Source organism: Pecten maximus, chromosome 2 (genome assembly GCF_902652985.1).
Source record: "Pecten maximus chromosome 2, xPecMax1.1, whole genome shotgun sequence".
Lineage (NCBI taxonomy): Eukaryota > Metazoa > Mollusca > Bivalvia > Pectinida > Pectinidae > Pecten > Pecten maximus.
The window spans coordinates 10,281,521-10,305,904 of NC_047016.1; the positions used below are offsets into that span (position 1 = coordinate 10,281,521).

At 37.9% G+C, this 24,384-nt stretch overlaps 1 protein-coding gene across 6 annotated transcripts in view; it reads right to left on the bottom strand.

Annotated features, from left to right (window-relative positions):
- Nucleotides 1-1,772: 1,772 nt before the first annotated feature.
- LOC117316993 (syntaxin-binding protein 1-like) overlaps nt 1,773-24,384 on the bottom strand; it is a 33,119-nt gene continuing 10,507 nt past the window's right edge. The window contains exons 13-18 of one of the 6 annotated variants that reach the window (XR_004530078.1): nt 23,421-23,495; nt 10,784-10,894; nt 6,759-6,850; nt 6,262-6,417; nt 4,283-5,994; nt 1,773-4,177 (exon numbers count right to left, since the gene is read on the bottom strand). Coding sequence is in view for 2 of the 6 variants with exons in the window: in XM_033871774.1 (XP_033727665.1) it covers nt 5,907-5,994; nt 6,262-6,417; nt 6,759-6,850; nt 10,784-10,894; nt 23,421-23,495 (522 nt within the window). In the remaining 4 variants the exon portion in view is untranslated. Of the gene's footprint in view, nt 5,995-6,261; nt 6,418-6,758; nt 6,851-10,783; nt 10,895-23,420; nt 23,496-24,384 lie in introns of all 6 variants that reach the window. The other 5 variants (XR_004530075.1, XR_004530077.1, XR_004530073.1 and 2 more) reach the window with 5 other exon arrangements.

Below are 24,384 nucleotides of genomic sequence, written 5' to 3' on the forward strand. Positions count from 1 at the left end.
AGTTACATGTCCTCATTACAGAGGTGTATTAGGAGCTGTCAAAGTTACCTGTCCTCATTACAGAGGTGTATTAGGAGCTGTCAAAGTTACCTGTCCTCAGTACAGAGAGGGCTGTTTGATAGGAGCTGTCAAAGTTACCTGTCCTCAGTACAGAGGGGGCTGTTTGATAGGAGCTGTCAAAGTTACCTGTCCTCAGTACAGAGAGGGCTGTTTGATAGGAGCTGTCAAAGTTACCTGTCCTCAGTACAGAGGGGGCTGTTTGATAGGAGCTGTCAAAGTTACCTGTCCTCAGTACAGAGAGGGCTGTTTGATAGGAGCTGTCAAAGTTACCTGTCCTCATTACAGAGATGTGTTAGGAGCTGTCAAAGTTACCTGTCCTCAGTACAGAGGTGTATTAGGAGCTGTCAAAGTTACCTGTCCTCATTACAGAGGTGTATTAGGAGCTGTCAAAGTTACCTGTCCTCAGTACAGAGAGGGCTGTTTGATAGGAGCTGTCAAAGTTACCTGTCCTCAGTACAGAGAGGGCTGTTTGATAGGAGCTGTCAAAGTTACCTGTCCTCATTACAGAGATGTGTTAGGAGCTGTCAAAGTTACCTGTACTCAGTACAGAGGTGTATTAGGAGCTGTCAAAGTTACCTGTCCTCATTACAGAGGTGTATTAGGAGCTGTCAAAGTTACCTGTCCTCAGTACAGAGAGGGCTGTTTGATAGGAGCTGTCAAAGTTACCTGTCCTCAGTACAGAGGGGGCTGTTTGATAGGAGCTGTCAAAGTTACCTGTCCTCAGTACAGAGAGGGCTGTTTGATAGGAGCTGTCAAAGTCACCTTTCCTCATTACAGAGGTGTGTTAGGAGCTGTCAAAGTTATCTGTCCTCTGTACAGAGGGCTTTAGGTAGCTGTCCCAATCACCTGTCCTCAAAACAGAGGGCTATTACATAGGAGCTGTCCCAGTCAGTTGTCCTCAGTATAGAGGTATGATAGGTAGGAGCTGTCCCAATCACCTAACCTCTGTACAGGGGCCTGTTATGTAGGTGCTGTCCCTCTTGACTTCTTTATAAGTTTATTAAGCATTTTGTTTTAATGCCAAATTTTGAACATGATTTTTTATCTTCTTTACTTTCATTCTTCCAATGTATCTATAGCCAGGTATCTATGATAAAATGTGTTGTTTTGCCTTTACAGTGTTACAAGGACTCCATTTACATATCTGTTAAGTTGAAATACAGCTACCGAGACCTATTGTTAACTGTGACATACAAGCTACCGAGACCTATTGTTAACTGTGACATACAAGCTACCGAGACCTATTGTTAACTGTGACATACAAGCTACCGAGACCTATTGTTAACTGTGACATACAAGCTACCGAGACCTGTTGTTAACTGTGACATACAAGCTACCGAGACCTATTGTTAACTGTGACATACAAGCTACCGAGACCTATTGTTAACTGTGACATACAAGCTACCGAGACCTATTGTTAACTGTGACATATATTCAACATAAAATCAAGATTCTTGTGACTTGCAGGTTTCTAAGAACGAAATGAGAATTTATTCTAATATGCAATAATAAATTAATTGGTGAAATAGTATTACCTGATGACTCCGGTTTTGTTTTTCCCACAATATTAATAGATAGAAACAAACATGGACTTAGTATGTCAAAGTAAAATGGCCAAACATAATAATTGTTAGAACGTTGAAGCAAAATGACCAAACATAATAATATGTTGGTATGTTGAAGTAAAATTAAAAGAAAAAAAACAACTTTGATATTAATTTTACATTTAATCTGAGAAACAGAAATAAGTTTGATCGACACAAATAACGACCTATATAGAATGTTATGAAGCAACATTTGCATATTCATTAACAAAATTAGCTTATCACATCACATGATATATTTCCATACATCAAAATACAAATCAAATAATGCTGAAGACCTGGAAAAGGTCTTAGCATAAAAATGAGAGTGAAAAATACTGCAAAATTTTACTCTGTAATACACTGTGTACTCGCATGTAGAACAGAATGATTCTGTTGACTGGTATAACATCCAGCTTAGTTTGTTGGAGTTATCCAGGACTACTGCTAGCAAGGAATATCATATATATCTTATAAATCATAAGTCATTTAAAATGTAAACAAGAGGTCTACCGGGCCTGCATCGCTCACCTTGTTATTTCGGCAATCGTGTCAAAACATTTTTGTTCATAGTACACATAAAGATTTTCCACTTTGCTATTTGTCTGTCAGTAATGTATGACAACATCTGTTACATAACAGATCCAAACATGATTTTAGTAACCTTCATTAAAAGATCCCTTTATAATAGAGAAATTGATTTATATCAATATTTCTGCTTTTGATTCCCACCTCTCTGTCCCTCTGGAGACAGGGTCCTTTGTCGTAACAAAAACTGAGTATCCTTCAACCAAAAATACATTAAAAAATTGGTCAAAATCAATCCTGGCATTCTGAACGAGTAGTGTTTTAAGGGATTTTTTTTACTGACTGACAACAGATGACACCACGACATATGCTCGGGGGAGCTAAAAATACATCGACAATTCTATATAATTATGATATATTATTATATTATTCCTAAAATCAATTAAGTAAGATTCATGCATGGCACAAAGCAAATGTAAATGTAACATTTCTCTTTTTGTTGTTGTTTAGTTCATAAATTGGTTGTTATGATGATCTTACTTACTATGAAGTCACCTCTCCGACTTGTCTTTTTCAAGAAGTCAGATTTATTTTTAAAGAAACCACATGACCAGTTTACATGAAAAAACATATTCCACACCAAATCTCCAAAATTTATTTTTGAAATATTTTTTGTTTCTTAGTTTTTAATTCAATATTTCTAGCTGGGTTGGTTAGGACCCAGGTTTCCTATTATAAGACAAAGCAAATTGATCCTAATGCACAATGACAATTATGTAACAATAACACAGTCTAACAGTCAAGGGGCCTGAGAAGACCTCAGTTTGTGTAGGCGGCAATACATACAAACTATTGCACAATATCTCTCCACATAATCTATCTACAATGGGCGTGTGGAGGAGGGCAGTTCATAAGGTTGACTGGAGAAAGAAAAGTAGGAAAGAGCACAGGGAAGGACTGACGAAGAGGGTTTGGATACAGAGAGACAGAAAATATATTCGCAATAAAATAAATTCAGTAGCACATGACCTTTTTATCTGTATGGATTACTGTGCTTCTGAATGTAAACAACAACACAGATATATATGATACCAGAAGTCCTATTCTGGAGCCATATTCTCCAGTTTCAATATACACACACAGACATATATATATAATATATATGATATCTATTAAAGAAGTCTAGAAGAACACATTTTTTACAAATACAAGTCATGTAAATACATTATATAGTGATTTACAACTACTGTACATGAATATGTCAAAACTAGATATTAAATGGGAGGTAAAAAAACCATCTAGGTGGACTGATAAATTATGATAAGCTAATAACAATAGTTAATATACATACAGAAAGTCTCGTACTGAACTATAGTAAAATGGTAAAGAATTAGATGTAATAAAAAGCCAAATCCCATAATCTAGGCCTCTTCATCTGAAATATTTCATTTTTTCTGTGCTCAATGAAACTGCTTTTGATAGATTTTTCTGAGTAAGATTTTTGCAATTTTCATGATAATGATCTACCACTATAAAAAATGTATACATATCATGTTCACTGACCATCAGTTGGATGATAAATACATGATCGTAAACTAGTGACAAGATGACAGTACAAATGCTTTTTTTGGCAGATTTTCTCATCTGATAAAATAACAAACACAAATGAACACTTGTGCAAAATCTCTAACCTACAGATAACTGAGCATGTCCACGAATTGGTCACCTACAGATAACTGAAGGTGTCCACCAATTGGTCACCTACAGATAACTGAAGTTGTCCACGAATTGGTCACCTACAGATAACTGAGCATGTCCACGAATTGGTCACCTACAGATAACTGAAGGTGTCCACGAATTGGTCACCTACAGATAACTGAAGGTGTCCACGAATTGGTCACCTACAGATAACTGAAGGTGTCCACGAATTGGTCACCTACAGATAACTGAAGGTGTCCACGAATTGGTCACCTACAGATAACTGAAGGTGTCCACGAATTGGTCACCTACAGATAACTGAGCATGTCCACGAATTGGTCACCTACAGATAACTGAAGGTATCCATGACTTGGTCACCTACAGATAACTGAAGGTGTACAGGAATTGGTCACCTACAGATAACTGAACACTTATTTTTTAGTGGAGTCCACTTGGTCACAGAAACATTAACACATGGAATGATAAATTACAAATTAACTTTCATAATATCTATTGAACAATAAATTTCAACCATTTTCTATAACAAGAAAAATCTACTAAGTATACCGTTTGCAATTGATACGATGAAAAGTATTTTCTGAAAGAAATCTTTTAGTAAGCAATGTTATCCTATATTGTAGACAATACAAATTCAGACTATCCTTATTTCAGCTGTAGAGTATGAATCAGGTTGAAATGGTCCACACAAGCACATATACAAGGGTGTTGATAAACCTTTTAAAGGCAAGTACCACACAAGCACAGATCAGGTACAGATAGAAAATATATACAAGTGTAAACAGCGGTGCTCTTTGCCCCGATATGGTATGTCAACCATATAGCACTTCATCAAACAACCACAACATCTAGTATGCCGATTTAATGCATCCACATTGTGTAAAAAATTAATTACATAATTCTATTATGTACTGCCATCTCACTACAGTAAAAAATGGATGTCTACTCTAACTACAAATAACAGGGTAACAAAACGTTCAATCTAGCATGGCTTTCACATCACACACCCACACATACCCTCATACACTTTAAAAGCAGGCCCTATCACATCAATAAATAAAACAAGTCTTTGGAAGCTAATATCATCTAAAACTTTACAGCAGTTTAACAAAACCACAGATTGACGTATTGAAGGTGTTAGCATCTTTCTTCCTGTTGACCTATATATGACCTTCAGTTTCCTTATCTGTTAACCTAGCAGTTTTTCAAGGTTTTTGAAATTCAAATTCTGTCATTAATACGATCTAAAGTCTAATTCCTTCCTTCATCAACTTAGCTTTCCTAATCCAAAGCTTTGGTAAGTGAGTAGTCTTATTCCTTAAACATCATAAATCATACATTTTGAGGCTGTTTGGTTTTGCTGATTGAAAAAAAAGAATTCGCATTAGTGCAGATTAAGATACACAAAGAACGAAAATGTGTAAATAAATATGTTAAAATGGTAAATAATACAATCAAGAAACCAATTGGAATTTCAATCGTAAGGTGTTTTTTGAATTACATTTATTTGACTAGCTCTTTATGTAAACCCTTCATTGTAGCCAACATGTACACTGTCAACAATCACTGGCCTCAAATAATGACCAGGAAGTGGTTTACCTTTTATAATAACAAAATAATATCACTACCATTTTGTACATACCATGAGCTACATAAAGCATGTGTATGAAACACCCATCAACTGTCTGTCAGGCAAACAAATAAATCATCTCACAATATGTGTATAATATTCATCTACTATGAACGACTGTTCCAAAGCCTGGATGAATTAGGGAAAAGTTTAAATAACTTGTACACTGTATACCTAACTCTAATATAGAATGGTCGGTGTTCACTAGACCCAAGTTTCTCCATACATGGCCACATAAACACTCTCGTGTAGATGAAGTGCAGACACGCTATCAGGTACTCAAGTGGACTACCATCTACCTTTATTTTGGGAGATCATGCCATTTATGGTGCGACATTGTCACAGAACTCACTTGATGATTGTCAACAAGATTTGTTTTGACTGTTCTGTCAATGTGTCTGCATTGGTGAAATGTCTACGTTGTCAGAGTCTTGAGGTCGCTGAGGAAACCTTCCGGAGTCAGTATGTGTGTTGATCCTGAAAACACCATTGTGCATTACAGAAACCATAATACAACAGTTGTTATCTAGGAATGTCTGTTAAAATACACAACAGTTGTTTTTTATCTAGGAATGTCTGTTAAATTACACATAAGTGATGTTTTCATATCAAGTCTCACTTTTTACCATAAAAACAGTTAAGTATGAATATTTGTTATATTTTATCCTAATACAAGTAATGGTTCGACAATGCTGCATCTGTCCTGACTTCAAGATTGACACTTATCACCATGGCGACACTTACCAACCGAGAACCTCCCAGTTTTTACATGCCTGGGTAACCTCGTAGGCACATCTCATCTCAGCATATGAAAGGCCGCCCATGATGAAGATGATAAGTCTTGGTCCACTCTTGTAGCTCGCCTGAGTTTTATCTTTGTGCCAGTGACCATATCGTGCGCTAAAACGTCAAATTGAATCTTGGTTACATTTTTACCAGAAAAACATCAGAAATGATTAATTTGATAAAAACTTATCCCTGCTTATAACATCATATAAATTTGTCATTAATCAATCAGAACAGTGTATTCACTGTAGTGAAATCTATGGGTTTGATTTATTCCAAGATAGTTTTTTTCACCATCCACCTCGATCTCTCTTGTAAAATATTTCACATTTTTATGATTTTGAACCACATAACTTTTTTTCATTTCAATACTAGCTGTGGTTCTTTTGTTTTTGTTGTCCCTTTTTTGCACAATTTATCTTTTTTTTGGGGTGTGAACCATCTGGAAACATTACCTGATTGGTGGTTTTCTCATCCCACTTGACCTTTGAACCCCTCCGGACAGGAATGGGAAGGCACGGGTATCAAGTTTCTCCTCTGTTGCATCCTGGGTAAATAAAGAAATCTGTTTTCAACACAGTTTGTATTTTCAACACACAGTTTGTATTATGTAGAAATATAACTTAAATCTATTAACTTAAACATTTCCTTCTTGTATATTAGTGATCAGTAAAATTGTTCTTTAGGTAGATATGAAATCTGTATAACTTGTCGAAGAACACAATGAATTTATATGATTTTTTTCAGTCTTAAGGATGGAATGTGTAAGTGTTTGAGTCTGTAGGGTGAAGTGAGACTTTGAGTCTATAGGTTGGAGTGAGACTTTGAGTCTGTAGGATAGATTGAGACTTTGAGTCTGTAGGGTGAAGTGAGACTTTGAGTCTATAGGTTGGATTGAGACTTTGAGTCTGTAGGTTGGAGTGAGACTTTGAGTCTGTAGGGTGAAGTGAGACATTGAATCTGTAGGGTGAAGTGAGACATTGAGTCTGTAGGGTGGAGTGAGACTTTGAGTCTATAGGTTGGAGTGAGACTTTGAGTCTGTAGGGTGAAGTGAGACTTTGAGTTTGTAGGGTGGAGTGAGACTTTGAGTCTATAGGTTGGATTGAGACTTTGAGTCTGTAGGTTGGAGTGAGACTTTGAGTCTATAGGTTGGATTGAGACTTTGAGTCTGTAGGGTGAAGTGAGACATTGAGTCTGTAGGGTGAAGTGAGACATTGAGTCTGTAGGGTGGAGTGAGACTTTGAGTTTGTAGGGTGGAGTGAGACTTTGAGTCTATAGGTTGGATTGAGACTTTGAGTCTGTAGGTTGGAGAGAGACTTTGAGTCTATAGGTTGGAGTGAGACTTTGAGTCTATAGGTGGAGTGAGACTTTGAGTCTATAGGTTGGAGTGAGACTTTGAGTCTGTAGGGTGGAGTGAGACTTTTGAGTCTATAGGTTGGAGTGACTCTTTGAGTCTGTATACGTAGGTTGGAGCGAGACTTTGAGTCTGTAGGTTGGAGTGAGACTTTGAGTCTGTATGTTTGAGTGAGACTTTGAGTCTGTAGGGTGAACTGAGACTTTTAGTATTTAGAGTGAAGTGAGACTTTGAGTCTGTAGGTTGGAGTGAGACTTTGAGTCTGTAGGGTGAAGTTAGACTTTGTGTCTGTAGGTTGGAGTGACTCTTTGAGTCTGTAGGTTGGAGCGAGACTTTGAGTCTGTAGGTTGGAGTGAGACTTTGAGTCTGTAGGGTGAAGTGAGACTTTGAGTCTATAGGTTGGAGTGAGACTTTGAGTCTGTAGGTTGGAGTGAGACTTTGAGTCTGTAGGGTGAAGTGAGACTTTGAGTCTGTAGGTTGGAGTGAGACTTTGAGTCTGTAGGTTGGAGTGAGACTTTGAGTCTGTAGGGTGGAGTGAGACTTTGAGTCTATAGGATGGATTGAGACTTTAAGTCTGTAGGGTGAATTGAGACTTTGAGTCTGTAGGGTGAAGTGAGACTTTGAGTCTATCGGTTGGGGTGAGACTTTGAGTCTGTAGGATAGATTGAGACTTTGAGTCTATAGGATGGATTGAGACTTTGAGTCTGTAGGTTGGAGTGAGACTTTGAGTCTGTAGGGTGAAGTGAGACTTTGAGTCTGTAGATTGGAAGGAGACTTTGAGTCTGTAAGGTGAAGTTAGACTTTGAGTCTGTAGGGTAGAGTGAGACTTTGAGTCTACAGGGTGAAGTGAGACTTTGAGTCTGTAGGTTGGAGTGAGACTTTGAGTCTACAGGGTGAAGTGAGACTTTGAGTCTCTAGGGTGAAGTGAGACTTTGAGTCTATAGGTTGGAGTGAGACTTTGAGTCTGTAGGGTGAAGTGAGACTTTGAGTCTGTAGGGTGAAGTGAGACTTTGAGTCTATAGGTTGAAGGGAGACTTTAGTCTGTAGGGTGAAGTGAGACTTTAAGTCTAGTAGGGTGAGAGTGAGACATTTGAGTCGGATAGGATGGAGTGGAAGACATTGAGTCCTAGTAGGGTGGAAGTGAGACATTGAGTCTGTAGGATTGGAGTGAAGACATTTGAGTCTTAGGGTGGAAGTGAGACAAATTGAGTCTAGTAGGCTTGGAGTGAGACTTTGAGGTCTGTAGGGTGGGAAGTGAGACAGTTGCAGTCTAGTAGGATGGAGTGAGACTTGGAGTCTGTTAGGGGTGGAAGTGAGAACATTGAGTCTGTAGGATGGAAGTGAGACTGTGAGTCTGTAGGGTGAAGTGAGACTTTGGAGTCTGTAGGGTGGAAGTGAGACTTTGAGTCTGTAGGATGAATTGAGACTTTGAGTCTATAGGTTGGAGTGAGACTTTGAGTCTGTAGGTTGGAGGGAGACTTTGAGTCTGTAGGGTGAGTGAGACTTTGAGTCTGTAGGGTGGAGTGAGACTTTGAGTCTACAGGGTGAAGTGAGACTTTGAGTCTGTAGGGTGAAGTGAGACTTTGAGTCTGTAGGGTGAAGTGAGACTTTGAGTCTGTAGGGTGAAGTGAGACTTTGAGTCTGTAGGGTGAAGTGAGACTTTGAGTCTGTAGGGTGAAGTGAGACTTTGAGTCTGTAGGGTGAAGTGAGACTTTGAGTCTGTAGGTTGAAGTGAGACTTTGAGTCTGTAGGGTGGAGTGAGACTTTGAGTCTGTAGGGTGAAGTGAGACTTTGAGTCTGTAGGGTGAAGTGAGACTTTGAGTCTGTAGGGTGAAGTGAGACTTTGAGTCTGTAGGGTGAGTGAGACTTTGAGTCTGTAGGTTGGAGTGAGACTTTGAGTCTGTAGGGTGAAGTGAGACTTTGAGTCTGTAGGGTGAAGTGAGACTTTGAGTCTGTAGGGTGAAGTGAGACTTTGAGTCTGTAGGGTGAAGTGAGACTTTGAGTCTGTAGGTTGGAAGTGAGACTTTGAGTCTGTAGGGTGAAGTGAGACTTTGAGTCTGTAGGTGGAAGTGAGACTTTGAGTCTGTAGGATGGATTGAGACTTTGAGTCTGTAGGGTGAAGTGAGACTTTGAGTCTATCGGTTGGGGTGAGACTTTGAGTCTGTAGGATAGATTGAGACTTTGAGTCTGTAGGATGGATTGAGACTTTGAGTCTGTAGGGTGAAGTGAGACTTTGAGTCTATAGGTTGGAGTGAGACATTGAGTCTGTAGGGTGGAGTGAGACTTTGAGTCTATAGGTTGGAGTGAGACATTTAGTCTGTAGGATGGATTGAGACTTTGAGTCTGTAGGGTGAAGTGAGACTTTGAGTCTATAGGTTGGAGTGAGACATTGAGTCTATAGGGTGGAGTGAGACATTGAGTCTGTAGGATGGATTGAGACTTTGAGTCTGTAGGGTGAAGTGAGACTTTGAGTCTATAGGTTGGAGTGAGACTTTGAGTCTGTAGGGTGGAGTGAGACATTGAGTCTGTAGGATGGATTGAGACTTTGAGTCTGTAGGGTGAAGTGAGACTTTGAGTCTGTAGGGTGAAGTGAGACTTTGAGTCTGTAGGGTGAAGTGAGACTTTGAGTCTATAGGTTGGAGTGAGACTTTGAGTCTGTAGGATAGATTGAGACTTTGAGTCTATAGGTTGGAGTGACTCTTTGAGTCTGTAGGGTGAAGTGAGACTTTGAGTCTGTAGGGTGAAGTGAGACTTTGAGTCTGTAGGGTGGAGTGAGACATTGAGTCTGTAGGATGGATTGAGACTTTGAGTCTGTAGGGTGAAGTGAGACTTTGAGTCTATAGGTTGGAGTGACTCTTTGAGTCTGTAGGATAGATTGAGACTTTGAGTCTGTAGGATGGATTGAGACTTTGAGTCTGTAGGGTGAAGTGAGACTTTGAGTCTGTAGGATGGATTGAGACTTTGAGTCTGTAGGGTGAAGTGAGACTTTGAGTCTGTAGGGTGAAGTGAGACTTTGAGTCTGTAGGATAGATTGAGACTTTGAGTCTATAGGTTGGAGTGACTCTTTGAGTCTATAGGTATATCCACATGTCTACTTTGAGTCACTGTAGAGCAGTGAGTGTGTACCTCCATGATGTCCTTGATAAAGGGCGACCAACGTGACACTTGGTAGGTGTTCTCATTTCGTTCCCGTCTGTTGGTGGAGTGATATGGCTGAGATGGTTTCTTCCTCCCACCCTGTACATACAAATACAACACATTATACACCATCAACAGCTCAAAATCAACATACATCTTTATGTCAGCAATTACTACAACTCAAACAACTATGTATTAAATCATTTTAATAACTACTAACTATTCTCCTTTACATAGAGTATTAACCCATCAGCCTGTAAATCCTTTCTGTACAAATCAAATCCTAAAGTATAAATATTCTGTAGCTTTAGATTTCAGACAAATAGAACTGTTTATCTGGTTAAAGAAAAAAATTAACCAAGTACATTACACTTATAGAAATTGAATGCTATTGCAACAGTGCATATGTTGACATAAACAAAGGGTCATTTGCTGCATTTTCTCATTCCAACACATGCAGAAAAGAAAATGTTATAAACATCTAATAAAGACAGTGTATAGTGAAGGTTTTAACACTTGATTTCCACTTTCAAAAAATACTAGTAAAAACCATTTCAGAAATTACAAGTAAAAACTATTTAAAAGATCGTAATTCTAGAAAATAGGGACAAAAGAACAATTTATTTTAGGGAATTTTAAAAATTACTGAAAAACTTAAAACAACAAAACAATTAAGAGTAAAGGTCCGGAAGATTTGGTTGAAATATTAGCAACAACACTACTCATCTAATAGAGTTCACCAAGCATGCTTTATCTGATTTAAAGTTTCTAAATTTTCCATCATGCATGTTTCAGCTTTTACTCAGACATAGCCTTCATAATAGACTAACCAGACAAACATTGAAATTGTGGCATGGTCAATCCTATACCAACTTAAATCCTCGGTGACCCCTACCCAAGACTCATGGTCCCTCATTTCCATATCCTTGGTGACCCCTACCCTAGACTCATGGTCCCTCATTTCCATATCCTTGGTGACCCCTACCCTAGACTCATGGTCCATCTACTTCATTATCCTCGGTGACCCCTACCCTAGACTTATGGTCCTTCTACTACAATATCCTCGGTGACCCCTACCCTAGACTCATGGTCCCTCTACTTCAATATCCTCGGTGACCCCTACCCTAGACTCATGGTCCCTCTACTTCAATATCCTCGGTGATCCCTACCCTAGACTCATGGTCCCTCTACTTCAATATCCTCGGTGACCCCTACCCTAGACTTATTGTCCTTCTACTACAATATCCTCGGTGACCCCTACCCTAGACTTATTGTCCTTCTACAACAATATTCTTGGTGACCCCTACCCTAGACTTATTGTCCTTCTACTACAATATCCTCGGGGACCCCTACCCTAGACTCATGGTCCCTCTACTTCAATATCCTCGGTGACCCCTACCCTAGACTCATGGTCCCTCTACTTCAATATCCTCGTTGACCCCTACCCTAGACTTATGGTCCATCTACTTCATATCCTCGTTGACCCCTACCCTAGACTCATGGTCCTTCTACTTCAATATCCTCGTTGACCCCTACCCTAGACTCATGGTCCCTCTACTTCATTATCCTCGGTGACCCCTACCCTAGACTTATTGTCCTTCTACTACAATATCCTCGGTGACCCCTACCCTAGACTCATGGTCCCTCCATTTCCATATCCTCGGTGACCCCTACCCTAGACTCATGGTCCCTCTACTTCAATATCCTCGGTGACCCCTACCCTAGACTCATGGTCCCTCTACTTCAATATCCTCAGTGACCCCTACCCTAGACTCATGGTCCATCTACTTCAATGTCCTTCGTGACCCCTACCCTAGACTACATGTCCCTCCATTTCCATATCCTTGCTGACCCCTACCCTAGACCTATGGTCCCTCTACTTCTAATAAAGCCCTGACATAAGTCAATTTGTATCAAACTCAAATACAGGGACTTTGGTCGTGCTTAGATTTAAATATCTTTTAAATATGACGAATGGGAAAAATATGTATTTGAAAGATGTCCATTGTGTGGGAGAAGCATTGTTCAGGAATAATTAACCTTGACGCATGGAATTCTTACTCCTATAATATAAGAAGCTGATGGTCAATTGATTTCTGATCTGATGTTTTTCTCACTGCGTATTCCTCTAGCATTCTTGGAGAAGCATTAAATAAGATTTTATAACTTTCACCGATCCACAACCAGCAGGATAGTTATCAATAGTAACAAAGTTACTAAAAACATGCATCACCAATACCCAAAGTATCACTAATAAACAAATCACCAAATATCACAAGGGTCACTCAGAAATGAAGCATCTGGATACATAAACAAATTAAATGGACGGGAAAAGAAGAATTATGTGTTCCTGTTGCAAAGTACAGTTTTATTCAGACTTTGTAAACCAAACTATTCATGAAATAGAGCAGACATGGAATACAAAACAATTCTCACATCAAATTAAACCCAGACAATGTCCGACACATCATCAATGAACATATTGGAGGGCTATGACATGCCACCCAGAGCAATTAGGGTAATGTGCACAGACTGGCCCCTTTCTCAGATTCCTTTCACAACAAAGAAACAGGACACAGCAAGAAGAAAAGGATGCAACATAATTTCATCATATCGGTCATGAATAAATAATGATAAAGGAGAGAAAATAATGTGTAGAACTCACGGGCAAGTCATATCAATGACATCATTAAATCAAGATATGTAAACTAAAACAATACCAACACCTATCAAAAAATTTCAATATCTACAAATAATTTACTTCTGATAGTAATACTGTATACCTGGTAATTTTCATCCCAGTTATTTTCCCCCTTGGGCAACACATAACATATTCGCCTCATTTTACATTTGCCTTAAATTGTTTTAAGAAATGGACTCCTCTCCCCGTTTGTAAAACCAGAAAATTCCATTTGGAATTCTCCATTGAGTTACACTTGTAACACTCAGGATTTATCGAGTTCCCCACAGGTCTTTTCAATGCATAACCAGCTGAGTTGTGAAATGTGATCAGGTGTAAAATATAGAATGTTTACCTATGTTCAGATTTATATTTAGAATGCTTACCTATTTTCAGATTTATATTTAGCCCCTATATATTGATTCAAATAGTATCAGGTATGCATGGGTGAAGTTCACCGTGTTGTGACTAATCACTAACCAGAATTTTTCTCTTGTTCACTTGTACATCAATGCATGTTAGATTTTTACTCTACATTGAAGTTACAAGATGTCCATTGTAAAGTTCCTCACTAAAACAATTGAGCCGAAATTGCTAATTTTATTTCGCACGCATAGATAAAACAATTCAATATTTTACCAATGGTAATAAAACTGTAAATATATATCACATGTTGCCTGTGATTGTATAGAATAAAACACAATTAAAAAGTAAGTGAGTACGTTTTAGATCCAACTACAATTGCTTATGTACAATGGTTTATAAATCCTTCAATCCAGTTTTAAATTTTTGCCTTCATCTTAAACTCACCTTATCTTCAAAGGGTGAAAATGTTGAAAATTAAATGGTGGCAAAAATTTACCAGGTCTGCATGAAAATGTCAACATCGGAAATTTAAGCCACATTAAAGTTCTTGTCATAATTGAGCCAAAACCGAGCTCATGATAGAATTTTAACACATGAAATCTACAGTATTTATGTAGAAGTTCTTATAAATAGTGATGGCTAGCTGCCTGCCAAGAGAAGGCAGGAAAACATTATCATAGCACATTGAAATATGTAATATTGATACATGATAAGTGCCTACAGTATACCCGACATAGACACCATGCAGTCTGTCCTTCCAAAACAAGTCCTATAGCATCCTGCCCAGGTAACATACTTCTCTCTCTTTAATTGTTTGCTTTTAGTTGTTTTTTTCTTTGTTTTTTTTTTTTTTTTTTTTTAAATATTTATCAATTCAAGACTTTGAAAAAGATCAAAACAAGCATAAATATCGGATATAAGTATATTACAATAGCTATATAGCATCATCCTTAGCCCTGATATAACAATAATAGCTATAACATCATCCTTAGCTCTTAATAACATCAATACTGGCTATAGCATCGTCCTTAGCTCTTAACAACACCAATACTGGCTATAGCATTGTCCTTAGCTCTTAACAACACCAATACTGGATATAGCATCGTCCTTAGCTCTTAACAACACCAATACTGGATATAGCATCGTTCTTAGCTCTTAACAACACCAATACTGGATATAGCATCGTCCTTAACTCTTAATAACATCAATACTGGATATAGCATCGTCCTTAGCTCTTAATAACACCAATAATGGATATAGCATCGTCCTTAGCTCTTAACAACACCAATACTGGATATAGCATCGTCCTTAGCTCTTAACAACATCAATACTGGATATAGCATCGTTCTTAGCTCTTAACAATATCAATACTGGATATAGCATCGTCCTTAGCTCTTAACAACATCAATACTGGATATAACATCATCCTTAGCTCTTAATAACACCAATACTGGATATAGCATCGTCCTTAGCTCTTAATAACACCAATACTGGATATAGCATCTTCCTTAGCTCTTAACACCAATACTGGATATAGCATTGTTCTTAGCTCTTAACATCAATACTGGATATAGCATCGTCCTTAGCTCTTAATAACACCAATACTGGATATAGCATCGTTCTTAGCTCTTAACAATATCAATACTGGCTATAGCATTTTCCTTAGCTCTTAACAACACCAATACTGGCTATAGCATCGCCCTTAGCTCTTAACAACAGTAATACTGGATATAGCATCGTCCTTAGCTCTTAACAACACCAATACTAGATATAGCATCGTCCTTAGCTCTTAACAACATCAATACTGGATATAACATCATCCTTAGCTCTTAATAACACCAATACTGGATATAGCATCGTCCTTAGCTCTTAACAACATCAATACTGGATATAACATCATCCTTAGCTCTTAATAACACCAATACTGGATATAGCATCGTCCTTAGCTCTTAATAACACCAATACTGGATATAGCATCTTCCTTAGCTCTTAACACCAATACTGGATATAGCATTGTTCTTAGCTCTTAACATCAATACTGGATATAGCATCGTCCTTAGCTCTTAATAACACCAATACTGGATATAGCATCGTTCTTAGCTCTTAACAATATCAATACTGGCTATAGCATTTTCCTTAGCTCTTAACAACACCAATACTGGATATAGCATCGTCCTTAGCTCTTAACAACATCAATACTGGATATAGCATCGTTCTTAGCTCTTAACAATATCAATACTGGATATAGCATCGTCCTTAGCTCTTAACAACATCAATACTGGATATAACATCATCCTTAGCTCTTAATAACACCAATACTGGATATAGCATCGTCCTTAGCTCTTAATAACACCAATACTGGATATAGCATCTTCCTTAGCTCTTAACACCAATACTGGATATAGCATTGTTCTTAGCTCTTAACATCAATACTGGATATAGCATCGTCCTTAGCTCTTAATAACACCAATACTGGATATAGCATCGTTCTTAGCTCTTAACAATATCAATACTGGCTATAGCATTTTCCTTAGCTCTTAACAACACCAATACTGGATATAGCATCGCCCTTAGCTCTTAACAACAGTAATACTGGATATAGCATTGTCCTTCGCTTTAAACAACACCAATACTGGATATAGCATCGTCCTTAGCCCTGATATAACAACACCAATACTAGCCATAGCATCGTCCTTAGCCCCTGATATAACAACACCAATACTGGCTATAGCACCGTCCTTAGCCTTGATATAACAACACCAATACTGGCTATAGCACCGTCCTTAGCCTTGATATAACAACACCAATACTGGCTATAGCACCGTCCTTAGCCTTGATATAACAACACCAATACTGGCTATAGCATCATCCTTAGCCCCTGATATAACAACACCAATACTGGCTATAGCACCGTCCTTAGCCCTGATATAACAACACCAATACTGGCTATAGCATCATCCTTAGCCCTGATATAACAACACCAATACTGGCTATAGCATGGTCCATAGCCCCTGATATAACAACACCAATACTGGCTATAGCATCATCCTTAGCCCTGATATAACAACACCAATACTGGCTATAGCATGGTCCATAGCCCCTGATATAACAACACCAATACTGGCTATAACATCGTCCTTAGCCCTGATAAAACAACACCAATACTGGCTATAGCATGGTCCATAGCCCCTGATATAACAACACCAATACTGGCTATAACATCATCCTTAGCCCTGATATAACAACACCAATACTGGCTATAGCATGGTCCATAGCCCCTGATATAACAACACCAATACTGGCTATAGCATCGTCCTTAGCCCTGATATAACAACACCAATACTGGCTATAGCATCATCCTTAGCCTTGATATAACAACACCAATACTGGCTATAGCATGGTCCTTAGCCCCTGATATAACAACACCAATACTGGCTATAGCATGTCCTTAGCCCTGATATAACAACAGTAATACTGGCTATAGCATCGTCCTTAGCCCTGATATAACAACACCAATACTGGCTATAGCATCGTCCTTAGCCCCTGATATAACAACACCAATACTGGCTATAGCATTGTCCTTAGCCCCTGATATAACAACACCAATACTGGATATAGCATCGTTCTTAGCTCTTAACAATATCAATACTGGCTATAGCATTTTCCTTAGCTCTTAACAACACCAATACTGGCTATAGCATCGCCCTTAGCTCTTAACAACAGTAATACTGGATATAGCATCGTCCTTAGCTCTTAACAACACCAATACTAGATATAGCATCGTCCTTAGCTCTTAACAACATCAATACTGGATATAACATCATCCTTAGCTCTTAATAACACCAATACTGGATATAGCATCGTCCTTAGCTCTTAACAACATCAATACTGGATATAACATCATCCTTAGCTCTTAATAACACCAATACTGGATATAGCATCGTCCTTAGCTCTTAATAACACCAATACTGGATATAGCATCTTCCTTAGCTCTTAACACCAATACTGGATATAGCATTGTTCTTAGCTCTTAACATCAATACTGGATATAGCATCGTCCTTAGCTCTTAATAACACCAATACTGGATATAGCATCGTTCTTAGCTCTTAACAATATCAATACTGGCTATAGCATTTTCCTTAGCTCTTAACAACACCAATACTGGATATAGCATCGTCCTTAGCTCTTAACAACATCAATACTGGATATAGCATCGTTCTTAGCTCTTAACAATATCAATACTGGATATAGCATCGTCCTTAGCTCTTAACAACATCAATACTGGATATAACATCATCCTTAGCTCTTAATAACACCAATACTGGATATAGCATCGTCCTTAGCTCTTAATAACACCAATACTGGATATAGCATCTTCCTTAGCTCTTAACACCAATACTGGATATAGCATTGTTCTTAGCTCTTAACATCAATACTGGATATAGCATCGTCCTTAGCTCTTAATAACACCAATACTGGATATAGCATCGTTCTTAGCTCTTAACAATATCAATACTGGCTATAGCATTTTCCTTAGCTCTTAACAACACCAATACTGGATATAGCATCGCCCTTAGCTCTTAACAACAGTAATACTGGATATAGCATTGTCCTTCGCTTTAAACAACACCAATACTGGATATAGCATCGTCCTTAGCCCTGATATAACAACACCAATACTAGCCATAGCATCGTCCTTAGCCCCTGATATAACAACACCAATACTGGCTATAGCATTGTCCTTAGCCCCTGATATAACAACACCAATACTGGCTATAGCATTGTCCTTAGCCCTGATATAACAAACCAATACTGGCTATAGCATTGTCCTTAGCCCTGATATAACAAACCAATACTGGCTATAGCACTGTCCTTAGCCCTGATATAACAACACCAATACTGGATATAGCACCGTCCTTATATAATTAGCCCCTGATATAACAACAACAATACTGGCTATAGCATTGTCTTTAGCCCTGATATAACAACACCAATACTGGATATAGCATTGTCCTTAGCCCTGATATAACAACACCAATACTGGCTATAGCATTGTCCTTAGCCCTGATATAACAAACCAATACTGGCTATAGCATTGTCCTTAGCCCTGATATAACAAACCAATACTGGCTATAGCATTGTCCTTAGCCCCTGATATAACAACACCAATACTGGCTATAGCATTGTCCTTAGCCCTGATATAACAAACCAATACTGGCTATAGCACCGTCCTTAGCCCCTGATATAACAACACCAATACTGGCTATAGCATCGTCCGTAGCCCCGATATAACAACACCAATACTAGCTATAGCACCGTCCTTAGCCCCTGATATAACAACACCAATACTGGCTATAACATCATCCTTAGCCCTGATATAACAAACCAATACTGGCTATAGCATTGTCCTTAGCCCAGATATAACAACACCAATACTGGATATAGCATCGTCCTTAGCCCTGATATAACAACACCAATACTGGCTATAGCACCGTCCTTAGCCCTGATATAACAACACCAATACTGGATATAGCATCGTCCTTAGCCCAGATATAACAACACCAATACTGGATATAGCATCGTCCTTAGCCCTGATATAACAACACCAATACTGGATTTAGCATTGTCTTTAGCCCTGATATAACAACATCAATACTGGATTTAGCATTGTCTTTAGCCCTGATATAACAACATCAATACTGGATTTAGCATTGTCTTTAGCCCTGATATAACAACATCAATACTGGATTTAGCATCGTCCTTAGCCTTGATATAACAACACCAATACTGGCTATAGCATCGTCCTTAGCCCTGATATAACAACACCAATACTGGCTATAGCATTGTCTTTAGCCCTGATATAACAACATCAATACTGGATTTAGCATCGTCCTTAGCCTTGATATAACAACACCAATACTGGATATAGCATCGATTGTCTTTAGCCCTGATATAACAACATCAATACTGGATTTAGCATCGTCCTTAGCCCCTGATATAACAACACCAATACTGGATATAACATTGTCCTTAGCCATGATATCATCACTGATTACTGCAAATGGTTTGTTACTTCTTAAAATTGAAAAAGGTGTTCTTCTATCTAAATATGAATTAATTGCTTTGTTTATTGGCAATATAAAAATTGATGATATTCTCTGACAAGTCTACATCTTTATTTGCTATTTATCTTCTAACTATCAATAAACAACAAAATAATAATAACTGTTCCTTTTAACAATGGAATATTTATACCAATAACTATTAAGCTTTATATGAAAAAAAATACAAAATTATATATCTAAATCTGATCGCACATTTAAAGCTGGAGTTAGTGCTACCATTATGTTGTCTCCTGTTCTGAAGAGCTTCTACAAAGGGAGGCAATCACACTACAATATCATGTGAGGGAAGTAGAAACTGAAAAATATTGGGATAAGGTTAAGATTCACACATACTCTATCAGTACCAAGCTAGCTAGGGGATCTACTATCCTGTATCACCACCACACATCAAGCTGGATTTCATTCTGAAACTTCAACTAAGACTTAAGACAACATATAGTCGATTTTATATATATACCCTTTAAAAACTATTACAGGAGCTATGACAAGCATTCTAAGCGATAAACCTAGGCCATGGTCTCACTTTAGTTATGGCAACAAGTTTTCATATGCACACATTTGAAAGCTAAGCCTTGAACTGCATTTAGGTAAAGATAGCCTAAAGTCTGAAGTGTGGATCTACAGTTGGATAAAGCAGGGCTGTAACTTTACTTTGACTTAACATACATGCTGCTGCACACTTGAACTGTATCATAATTTACAGACGGATGATTTCATCAAAATATGGGTGTGCCTACTGGGAGTAAGGTATTGGCCAGGCATGTGAAACGTGGTGGTAATACAGGGACTACAGCTACAAAATGAGGAAACCATCACAAAAACCAGGAGAACACAGCAGAGAGGAGTTTCGCAACAAACGGCTGCCATGTTGATATAACTGGAGATCTGAATTTTGTTTGTATTATTGGTTACAGATATATAATGGAGAACCTAGACATTACTAAAAATGATACATGGTGAAAACACAACAGTTTGGTTAGTAAAATATACACAGGATCCTGAAACAAATGTCTAACATGTGTTAATGTCTGGCCTATCTTACATGATACTCAATGACATCCACTGCCAGATAATACCAGTGTTTTCATTGGTGTCTACTGTGAAACCTGTCTAGTCAGACACCTCACACAATCATGTCTTCATTGGTGTCTACTGTGAAACCTGTCTAGTCAGACACCTCACACAATCATGTTTTCATTGGTGTCTACTGTGAAACCTGTCTAGTCAGACACCTCACACAATCATGTTTTCATTGGTGTCTACTGTGAAACCTGTCTAGTCAAGACACCACACACAATCATGTTTTCATTGGTGTCTACTGTGAAACCTGTCTAGTCAGACACCTCACACAATCATGTTTTCATTGGTGTCTACTGTGAAACCTGTCTAGTCAGACACCACACACAATCAGGTAGGACACAACATTACTGGTCAGACTAGACAGAACACATCTTTTATAACAAAATCATAAGGTTGTGATCAGACAGGAAGTCATGATACTTTGGGTCAGATAAAGACAGATTTCACTGTAATACCAACCCTTAATGACTTTCATAGACACATAACTCCAGTACATTGATTCTCTCAGACCATTTTATGACAAAAAAAAATTTAATGTGTAAAACGACAAGCAAACAATATCGTATTTGAAGTGTTTACTCTCCAGTTTGCCTGAACCTCCCACATCTACTATATTTTCTAAATTCAGTAAAATCCTTTCTGAAATTATGGTATACATGTATATGTATAGACGAACATTCTTCATTGGTTCCCAGATGTATAATCCTCCTACATAAGGTATATAATACAAAGTGTAACAATATTCTATCATTTTAGACTAACCAGTTTTTGCCCCAATGACAGCACACATCGGGCATGAATATGGGCAGAAACCTTGGAAAAAAATCCATATAGAATGAGGCCCCTATACTGATTCACACTGTTTCACCTGTCCTCTGAGTAAAGTCACTGAACTCTGATGTTACTTAAAATACAAACCCTTACATCAGACTCCAACACTGTCATTCCTTTGTCCTATACAACTCTATCATACACACCCTTACATCAGACTCCAACACTGTCATTCCTTTGTCCTATACAACTCCATCATACACACCCTTACATCAGGCTCCAACACTGTCATTCCTTTGTCCTATACAACTCCATCATACACACCCTTACATCAGACTCCAACACTGTCATTCCTTTGTCCTATACAACTCTATCATACACACCCTTACATCAGACTCCAACACTGTCATTCCTTTGTCCTATACAACTCTATCATACACACCCTTACATCAGACTCCAACACTGTCATTCCTTTGTCCTATACAACTCTATCATACACACCCTTACATCAGACTCCAACACTGTCATTCCTTTGTCCTATACAACTCCATCATACACACCCTTACATCAGACTCCAACACTGTCATTCCTTTGTCCTATACAACTCCATCATACACACCCTTACATCAGACTCCAACACTGTCATTCCTTTGTCCTATACAACTCTATCATACACACCCTTACATCAGACTCCAACACTGTCATTCCTTTGTCCTATACAACTCCATCATACACACCCTTACATCAGACTCCAACACTGTCATTCCTTTGTCCTATACAACTCTATCATACACACCCTTACATCAGGCTCCAACACTGTCATTCCTTTGTCCTATACAGCACTTCTGTTTATGATAATTACAAAAAAAAATCGATTTAAAAAAGTTACCATATAAAGTTACTATATAAAATAACAAATTCCACTTGGATCAGACATAAAACCTCATGTGTACAGTCATCACTTCACCATAAAGGTACATTAACAGGATGTACTAATATTCATGTGATAGAGACAAGCATGGGCCTTCCTAGTTCATTCTGAGTCATTTTGACTATTTCTAATGGAGATAAATTAATCCAGATTTCACCTGGAAATGTAGGTTCCATGATATGTCGAGATCTAAACAAACACCAGGCAGGATGAACAGGTTGTATTAGTAGTGTAGCCTGTATCACAGCCATCTACATTTATGACTATTTTAGAAGTGCTATTGGCTTCATGATGATGTGAAGCAGCCAAAATTAATTCTAGTTTAAATATTAAGTGAAGAAAAATTATACAACCAGTGTGTTAAACAATAAACTGCAGAATTTTGTTTCCTAGTTTTGTCTTTTCTGTTCCTCTTTTAGCCGTGAATCAGTAATTAAACACAACTACACAGAATATCAAGAACCTGATACCAGCAAATCTCATCTCTGCTAAATCGTACTAAACGTAATAAAAAAAAACAATGTGATGATAAAAAACAGACAAGAAGGTATAGATTGAAAAAAATGAAGAAACAGACTTGGTTTTGGCTGTGTCACCATTTACCAATCGCAAGACGTGTTTAAATTAAATGGACCAATAGCAGCTCCCGATAGAGAGGCAGATAGTCTCACCTGTGCTATGGACTGAAAAGTGCCATAGCTAGCATCTTCTAGCAGTCCAACGCTAAAGGACTTGTTACCAGCTGCCTGTTGCATGCAAAATTATCAAAGGATCAAGAAAGTAAATCAACGAAATATATCCCATGTCCAGCATCCATTAATAAATTAGATTTTTTAAACAAATCTGGAATCTCCCATAGAAGAGAGCAAGGCTCAACACACGTGAACATACAAAACATATACACAATGAAGTTGTGGGATATGCAAAAAATGTGTATATAAATAAATTTATAAAATAACTTATTCCCCAAACCTTCAAATGTATTAGTATACATTCCACTATAAGAGAAAATCATACTTATAATATACTTATACATAAAAATCATATAAAATGCAAACACCTTCAGGAAGAAACATTAAAATGAGGACATGATGATAAATGATTATATGCATTGAAGCATTGGTGGTAGAGGCCACATCTCAAAAATTCAAATCTCCAATTTTCAACATTGCCATATAATTGTAAAACTTCTGTACATTGAAACTTAAGGACATCTAAAGCAGTGTAACACTTTGTGAATGTGGGTGCAATCACAACGAGGCCGCACATTATAATAAAAACAAGACGTCTCAAATATAATTCTTTCATAATGGCTATCTGTAAATCTGGTGCTGATAGTTCAAAAAAAGAAATTAAAAAAAGATTTCTGACATAATATTTACATCTATTGAGTTCATAACTAAGGTCATCAGCCGTAGTACTGCTAAGGTATCAGCACTAGGTCAACTCGGATATGAACAAATCTGATCTGTTGATTATCGGAGGTAAAACATGCATTATCCTAAAACCTCACTGCATTTTAATGTTCAGATGTTTAAAGATAGTTATGACAGCAAACACTCTTTATACCGGAAACTGTGTGCTATCAGAACGTGTCAGCGGATCATGTGTTCTATTGCTGAATACAAAGGTAAA